We start from the raw sequence: 8,990 nt of genomic DNA, 5'->3' as shown, positions 1-8,990 counted from the left end.
AGACGACTTGCCCATTTCAGCAAGTTCAGCTATACCACTTAATCTGTTAAAAAACAATATTGAAATATGAACTTGTCATAGTGGAATTATTTAGCATACTTAACAAACGGAGGTGGAGGTACAATAGTATGGTAATCAACGGGGGGTTTGAGAGGGGGGTGTCAGGGGGTGGAATATCCATTTTTATTGCATCACCTGTCAGCGGCGTCCAATAAGCTTCGAGTCTGAGGGCATTAATTGATGAAGGTGTCTCCGGGCTCGTGCACTTCCCCTCTGTCATTTTATTTGTGGCTAACCCCGAATCCAGGAGAGCAGCTGCATTTTGGCTCTTATTCTCTCTCTCTCCTTCCATCCCTCCCTCCCACCCCCCCCCCCCCCCCTCTCTCTCTCCCTCCCTCTCTCTGTGTAGCTCTCTCCCTACCCCTCTCTCTTTTTTATCCTCTCGTTGTGGCAGTGGTATACACCTTCCTGTCGTGCTGCCGGTCAGAGGGAGTGAGCAGGAGAGGAGGAGAGACAGGGGATAGCAGACAGCCAGCAGCCGGCCTGGCGGTAATCCCTCGCATTCCTCCACCATGCCTGGTCCGTGGCAGGGCCCGGGGACTGATGCTGTGAACCCATCCGATACCACTCCATTTAACTCGGCATCTCAAAGTTTGCCTGTTCATGACGCAGCTTGGAGGTAGCCTACTAGGACGCATCAGCAGCGGCCGGCGCGTCAGAATGCATTGAGCTCAAAACAGGGAGTTTATTCCTTTATTTTCGTGGCTGCATGAATACAACTGACCGAGTTAAATGCTGAGATTATTACAATAGAGAGTGAAAAGCAACATGGGAGACCTGAAGTTTGGGTTTGAGGAGATGCAGGGAGTGAGGCTGGGATACCTGCTGATTAAAGGAAAACAAATGTTCGCCCTCTCCCAGGTCTTCACCGACCTGCTGAAAAATATTCCCCGAACCACCGTGCACAAACGCATGGATCACCTGAACGTTAAAAAACACCACTGTGATTTGGAGGAGTTAAGAAAGCTCAAAGCAATCAATTCTATTGCTTTCCACGCGGCTAAATGTACTCTGATATCACGGGAGGACGTAGAGGCGCTTTATTTCTCCTGCAAAACGGAGCGCGTGTTAAAATCCAACAAAAGAAAAGCAAAGAAAGCCAGTTTACCGGAGGGTGTGGGCGAAGGCAAGCTCAACGCAGACACGCACCCTGCCGGGTTATGGAGGGAGAAAGTTTGGTTAAGTTTGCACAGCGTTCCACAGACTATGTCCCTCAAAAACAAAGCCTACAGGAGAGAACAACCAACCTTGCGCCCCGACTCCAATCTACCTCAAATTTACAATAAATCCCTCGGTCGGGATTACTCCTCTGTCACCAAATCATCATGTAAACCCTTTAAAAACTATGAAACTGGTCAAATACCGAGCAATTGCGTCGCGTTTAGCCAGGGACACTCGTTTTTCCGGAGCGTGGTGAGCCGGCAACCAGTGTTGTTTCAGTCCGCCATTGCTGCTCAGTCCAGGCTCTCTGCAACCGGCGACCTACTTCACAAAAGGAAGAGGAGGCGCGAGGGGGGCGGCGGCAGGGATATGGGCAGCAGCGGCGCGAGGCAGTCATGGAGCAGGAGCAGACACACACACTCACACACTTACTCTCACACACACCACCCGGTGCTCCTCGTGCAGCCCAAGTGCTGCAGAAAGCCCAAAACACACTACAACCACAACCGGACAACTCTGAGCCATTTTGACATTGGACACGAGTTTTACCTCGACCACCACGATCACCATCATCGTCACCCGCATCAACATGTGGGGGGGTTCCCGGAGAGCTACAGCAGTGACACGGAGTCCAGTTGCTACTCAGAGCGCCTCAACAACGACTCCGACATCGGCTCCAGTTTATCGACCAGCAGCAACTCTGGGACCTCTGACGAGGAGGATGAAGAGGAGAGCCCATTGGAGAGCTCTGAGGTCAGTTCTGATGAGGAGAGTTCATCTCAGTCTGACAGCAGCTCTGTGTCCAGCCAAGTGTCTGTCCAGTCTATCCGCTTCAGGAGGGCCCGGTTCCCCTCTCTCAACACCACCAAAAATATCACCACTAGAACTCTGCCTAATGCTCAATCTCTCTCCACAACTCTCTCCAGCACTAGAACTCTGCCTAATGCCCAATCTCTCTCCACAACTCTCTCCAGCACTAGAAATCAGTCGAACTCTAGAACTCTATCCAACAGTAGAACTATCTCGCACACTAACGCACCTTTGCTCCTGCAGCCTACCTTCCACTACAGCCACCAGCAGCAGCCATCTAAGCCGGTGGGCCAGTTTGGAACCAGCCAGGTGGACTATGACATTCCGAAGAAACAACCGAAATATGACTTTACAGCCAGGGAGGCCAAGCAGGACACACACACACACAGGTTCAGCTCGCCTGTCACCCGGGGGAGTTATTTCACTAAGAGGAGAGACAAGAAGGTTCCTGAGTCCCAGGTCCAGACCCAACGAGAGATAAAGCGAACCGAGCCTGTGTCCAGTAAATTGTACGCACTGAGCCCCTCACCTAACCCCAACGGAATAAAAGCGGTTCTTCCACACAGGACAACGGGACACGCAAACAAATGCCCCCCAGTCCTGAGCTCACACTCCGCGCTTGACAAAGACACAAAGTACCCCAAGCCTAAAAACAACAAGCTTTCATTAGCTACAAATCTAAAAAGTGAGGTGAGAATCAGCCCCAACCTGAAACTGCCCTTTCTGCTCAAAACCATTAAGACGGAGCCGGAGGAGCTATCAGTGGCCGCGGGTCCCCTCCCCGAGCGCAGCAGGGCGGTCAAGACTCCCCCCTTCAACCTGCAGAATGTGAAAATCAAAGTGGAGGAGAGCTATGATGAATACGAATACTATAGCCAAGCCTCTGGTTTCCAATGCTTAGGAGACGAGGCGGATATCAACAATGGCCGATACTACGGCGGCGACATCAAACAAGCTGCTGGCTGTTTCAACAACGAAACCAAAGCCATTGAAAGTTCTGCTGGGGCTCCCAAGTCCTCCTCCGGCTTGCAGGAATGCGGGAGCACTCAAGACACCCCTTGTCCCGAGGAAGGGGAGTATAAAAACGGAGCTGGGGTCAGGAAAAACTACAGGAGTCTGGTGCTGGGGAAGAAGCCTGGAATTTCAAGGGTGCAGCAGAAACAGAACGTGTCTAAAGTTGACAGGACTTTGTCTTCTCGTCCCGTGGGCAAAGCTGAGATTTGTGAGGGAAATACTGAGGATCTAACAGGGGCGACTAAACGAAAACGCGCGTCCAGTAATGTAGCAGCCCCTCTGAAGAGGCCTTTCAGCTTCATGGCGAATTTCCCCGCTCCTCCGTCGCTGTTAGTGGGCAGCGACGGGGATTTAAGCCCTGCTTACTCTCTGAACTCTCTGGGGGGACCCCGACCTCCCCCTCGCTCTCACCCCGTGTGGCGATGGCAGCCTGGCGGTCTGCCTGTCCCTCCCCCACCCGCTCAGAGAATCAGGAAATGTTCACGCTTTTTTCTTTGACAAAAACAAGAGAAAGAAAAAACACCTGGATGGAAACCTACGTTGACTACAACTTGAGTCTTAAACTGAATGGGAGGCTCTAATGGCTTGCGTCCTTCCGTTGTTTTTATTTAAATTGTATCCTTTATATGATGTAGTGGATTTAAAACGTTCCTCGTTGTGGAGTTATAGATCAGTTATATACACTACTATTCTCCATATCGCGCGGACCACATTTGAGATGCTCTACCCATGCCACTGGACGATCCCTCCTCATGGATTTATTCTGACTAACTAACTCTAAACAAGCTATCTACCATAAGCAATAGGCTACACGGTTTGGCAAAATGGGTTTACATGACTTTCTCTCGGATCTATTTTCTCTTCGCCTTGACGCTCGAGCGGTTGGATTGTACCAGGGTTTCAGTGAAGTAAACATTTTGTTGTGCTGTAGGCCTACTCCCTTTGTGGTGAGAGAAAGAGAGGGGGAGACTCCCTCTCATAAAAATCACAACACTCCTCCTATATGTTGGTCTTCTTTACTGTATTTTTCTAACATCAGCTTTAACTTGGGTAAAATTGGGTTTAATCAACAGATTCAGGGTTTTCCTTTGGTAACATGGTTAGGGCTACTACTATTGTCTGTCACATTAGTCCTATTATGAGCCGTGGTTGTTTTTTTCACTATAGGATTTGTAAAACCTTGTAGAAACCCTAATTTCAATTTTTATTTTATGCTTGCCAGAGTTTGGGTACATTTTATCTAAATGTTATCTAATTCAGATAACTGTTTTTGAATTCGATTTCAAATTTCAATTAATTTATCCAAGCAAGTCCAAATTCATAATGTTCTTTGGACAGGCTATATTGAATTAGGAAGAATTGTGAGGGAAATTACCATTACTCTGGTCTGGCTGGTGCTTGCAGATTTTCAGTGTTTGTGCTATGGTTTCCAGCGTTGTTTGTATTTATGAGAGTATTTCCTGGTAAACTTATGTTGGCTGTAGTCAGACAGCCGCCAGCACCCATAAAGGCCCCAAAACACTGCAGGCCTTATGTACAGACAATCACACAGAGAGAGACTGCCCAGGCCTGACACAGATCAAGCCTTTCAGTGAAAAATCACACGTCCTGGACAGCCTTGCCTTTTTTAGCATTTTGGTGGGACATGTTCCTTTATATTACACATTTATTTGTCAATTAAAACATTCGCAATGTCCTACACGAAAAAAGTATGAGAACATCGGTGAAAATTACACTCCTGTCCAAGACGCTGGCTTAATACCAGTTTGGGGTTTGCATCACACTTAAACAAAAACCCAAACACACCAAAACGATGTCTTACAACACACCTAGCCTAATGCAATTTAATTTAGAAACAACACATGAAAGCACAAGTGGTAGGCCTACATGCTTTGCACTTTGACACACTCTAGGGTCCCATTTCCGCTTGATGATTGTAGGATAGCCTACATTATGAGAGAAGTTCAAATAAAACAAATGTAAGATAAGGTAGGCTACTAGCTTATGTCCATTTAAATATTTCATCTAAAATGTATAAATGTATAATTGGTTATTTGTGGCCATTCACATGAGGTTGAATTATTTTCTATTTTGGTCAACATGGTATTAGATCAGTTTATCAGTTGTTTATTGTATCCTTACATCTGCAAGAATGAATAAAATGCCCAGCACAGCACGTTGCTGTGGAATAGTTAGCTATTAGCTCGGTGGGTAAATGCATAATTACCTGTTAAATTCTGCTGGGAAGCCCACGGTGCTGAATTGACCTGGGAACATCTCCAGCCATACAAAATTATTAAAATAGACTATACAGTCAGTCGAAAATGTAGGCCCAAACACAAAGCTGATTGTGTCCCTTTGTTATGAAAGCATTGCACTCTGTTTTCCACAAAAGGCCATGTCCTTCTCCATATCTCCACTTCAACTGATATAGTCTCTACGCTGTTTTCTCACATGAATCAAGTCAGAAAAATATTTCCTAATGTTGCCACATAAACATGTATAAATCTAGCCTTTACATATGGACGCGTGATGAATGTATAGGCCTAAACTTTTTCCATTGATCCTTATGTTGCTAATTAATAAACTAAGAATAGACCAAAAAATAAAAAATACAATTCAGTCAAATTTAACTGAAGTTGCACCTAAATATCGATATTTTTCCACCAACGTAAAATGTTGATTTGGTGAAGTTGTGGCTAAGAATTAGCTTTTCTCCCTGTGACAAAGATAGTCCGAGCCAGCCTGGCTGGTTTGATACACACTACATGCCTGATAATGTCAGGATTCTCACATCAACATCAGCAGCAAAGACAGAAACAAAAGTCCATTCGATTGGTGATTGGAGTTAAGGGAGAAAAAAGCGCCGTTTCACACAATGCTCAGAGTTTGTATAGATTGATCTGTGTGTGACATGCACCTCTACCACCCCAAGCCTGTAGGCTTCCCATACCATAGGGCGCACTTCCCTTGTAGCGAAGGTAGAGAAGCACTTAAAAATGGCACATTTGCCTCCAAACTAAACACAGCCATTTTAATCTCCATTTGAAAATGACGTAATCTCTCTCCAACCTAGAGGGAGTAATGGGGAGGGGAGGGATGGAATTCATATGTTGCACGAGGGAAGCTTCCACCGCGTAATCCCCGCGTCAAAGTGTACTGGGCCAGAGGAGGGATATACAGCCCAGCGTTTAGAGAGGACACACACACACACACACACACACACACGTACGTACACACACACACACACACACTTCCCGTTGTAGGTACTCACCAATTCTCACGCCGATCACAGAGAACATCACCCGGGCAAGGAGATGGTGGTAGAAGCGTTTAGGGAAGACTAAAAGAGCTCTGACAGTGACGCTATCAATGTAAATAATTGCATGGTGTAGCAGCTCGAGGCACAGGGCTCTTTCTCGTTCTCCCTCTCGTTCTCCCTCTCGCTTTTCCTCTCAGCTCCAAACCTTATTTTAGCTTTTTGATACAATACTTGATTGAGGTCAGGGTTTTGACATGAAATTTGAAGTCACTGGCTGTTTATATAAAAAACGGAATATTTATTTTTGTGAATTACTGGGTTTTGTATATCATTGTTGTTTAGGATAATGCACTCGAAATGAAAACCTTGAATGTTGGATTTCTGAAGCACTTTCCCTTTCTTCCGAGTTATGAATGACTCATTAAAGACATCTGAGTGTGAGTGACGCTGCATTCTCTTTGTTGTGAGTTGAACAATCACACACTTCATTCATATTGGTGTTACACTGTATGCCTACATAGACTGAAACCTCACCAAGAGGATACCATATTGGAAGAGAATTGGTTCTTTGGACAAATGTGTAACTCAGAGCGTATTTTGGATTAGGAAATATTGGTGCAAGGGACAACTTTTACTATCCATTACTGAAATGTAACTAAGACCCACAGAGATATTACACTGCCATGTTTGATACACACTATAGGCCTACTTCTACGTAATTATGGACATATTGGCCTAGTGAACATATAGGCAAAGTCAGTACAAACTTCTAGCAGTACACGCACTTCTATACACAAACCTGTAGTACACATGTGGGCTTTGTTTGCCATTAAGGCCGTACGAAGGGTTTCACCATTGATTGAATACATGATCGACTCGTAGTGCATAGTACCCATTCACAACCGACAACATCTCATCCGCCATGTTTGTTTCTCTGCTGCGGTTTTGATTAATGGGATTTTATGGTATGGTAAACCAGGAGGTTGATGGGTGGACCTCGGGGTAGAGGGCAGTCTAACCTAGGCCAGGCCTATCTGCCTGGAGCCCCCGCGGTAGCCTACTGGTGGAGGTTAGGCAGTAGGCAGCAACAGACGACTATTGGAGATAAATTCCAATGCGGATTGCGAACCAATAGACTGTAACTTCTATACAATAACAAGAGATAGGCAGAGAGGGATTAAAATAGTTAAACCACTAGTTGGATCAAGAAAAAACAAGCAATTTACAAAAGGCGTTGACTATTCTATCTTGCGCCATCGCTGCGTGGACAGTTATTGCATCCAAAGCACTCAATACAGTATTCTCCCTGCTGTGCTTGTTTAGAAACACAAGTTAAAAGATTAACGCTGAAGGACACAGCCTGAATCAGGGTCAGCAGAACGCACTGAGCTATCAGACAATTAAATACGAAAGACCGATCAAAGTTGTCACTACTCTATTATTAAATCCCTCAACTGTACAACAAAAAAATAAATATATATGTTGTTGCCTGTCATTCATTTCCTCTCAAAAGGTAATTGAAAAGACTATTCAAAATCCCATAATACAAAATACTTATACGAATTAATGAATAAATAAATAATATAATTAATTAGGCTAATGATTTATATTTTAAGTTGTATAGGGCCGATAGAAAACACACACACACACACTGTTTAAGGCTCTATCATGCACATGTGGATAATGGGTTGATATTCTGAGAGCAGAGCAGTTACTAGCTTCAGTAAAATACATTTTAATCTATATATAGGCTAGTTTTCATTGGTGCTTGTGGGAAACAATTGTGTCAATTACAAATCACAAAAAAAACTTTGATATAAAATAAATCCGTCTGCTATTAATTCCCAGTGGCCTAGTGGTTTATCACACTGCGTCTCAGTGCAAGAGGCAGTACCTGGTTCGAATCCAGGTTACAGCGTCGAATTTTGAAATGAACATGCAAAACATGGGAACTGTTTCTGAGGCACATAGTCGCGGGTTCCAACAGCCATAGTGAGGCATAACCCTCGAACCCTCTGCATCGCTCCACATAGGTATAGGCTATATAATATTGTCTATAAATACTTCACCAATACTCCCGAGTGGCGCAGCCGTCTAAGACAGTGGTCATTACAGTACATGGGTCGAATCCAGGCTGTATCACATCCGGCCGTGATTGGGCGGCGCACAAGTGGCCCAGCATCGTCCGAGTTTGACCGGGGAAGGCTCTCATTGTAAATAAGACTTTGTTCTTAACTGACTTGTCTGTTAAATAACGATAAAATAAATACAACATTGACACACATTTAGTTTCTCGATCTTATTATAAAATTCTGCATTTATTTCAATGGAAGATTTCCAGGAGATTTCGTGTTAGGCGAGCATAAATAACTTTGGACCACACTGACTGTAATCAATAGGCAAATGCTGCCGGTGTTAATCATGAATACCAGAAATCACATAGCCTATCCTTTGCCCAAGTTCCGATATGCATTTTGCGCACTTAATTGTCCAAATTACCAATAGTGTTATTTTACCAATAGTCTTTGGAATAGTAATAGGCCTAGGCTTACTTTCAACACTTCTATTAGGCCTATTTCATTATTTTCCATAGGTAAATGCAGCCAGACCAAAGTAGGACTATGTGATCGTACAGCACTAGGCCCTAGTTGACCATGTACAGCAGAAATCCACAACTGATTTG

At 44.7% G+C, this 8,990-nt stretch overlaps 1 protein-coding gene across 1 annotated transcript; it reads left to right on the top strand.

The window, feature by feature from the left end:
* Positions 1 to 454: 454 nt before the first annotated feature.
* On the top strand, positions 455 to 5,652 carry LOC139420305 (SKI/DACH domain containing 1). The gene has a single exon (XM_071170250.1). The coding sequence runs from the start codon at positions 829 to 831 to the stop codon at positions 3,541 to 3,543; it is 2,715 nt and encodes a 904-aa protein (XP_071026351.1). The 5' UTR covers positions 455 to 828; the 3' UTR covers positions 3,544 to 5,652.
* Positions 5,653 to 8,990: the final 3,338 nt, after the last annotated feature.

The sequence above is a fragment of the Oncorhynchus clarkii genome, chromosome 11 (assembly GCF_045791955.1).
Source record: "Oncorhynchus clarkii lewisi isolate Uvic-CL-2024 chromosome 11, UVic_Ocla_1.0, whole genome shotgun sequence".
NCBI lineage: Eukaryota > Metazoa > Chordata > Actinopteri > Salmoniformes > Salmonidae > Oncorhynchus > Oncorhynchus clarkii.
The sequence above is the reverse complement of the archived record's forward strand: the minus strand, read 5'-3'. Positions and strand labels throughout refer to the sequence as shown.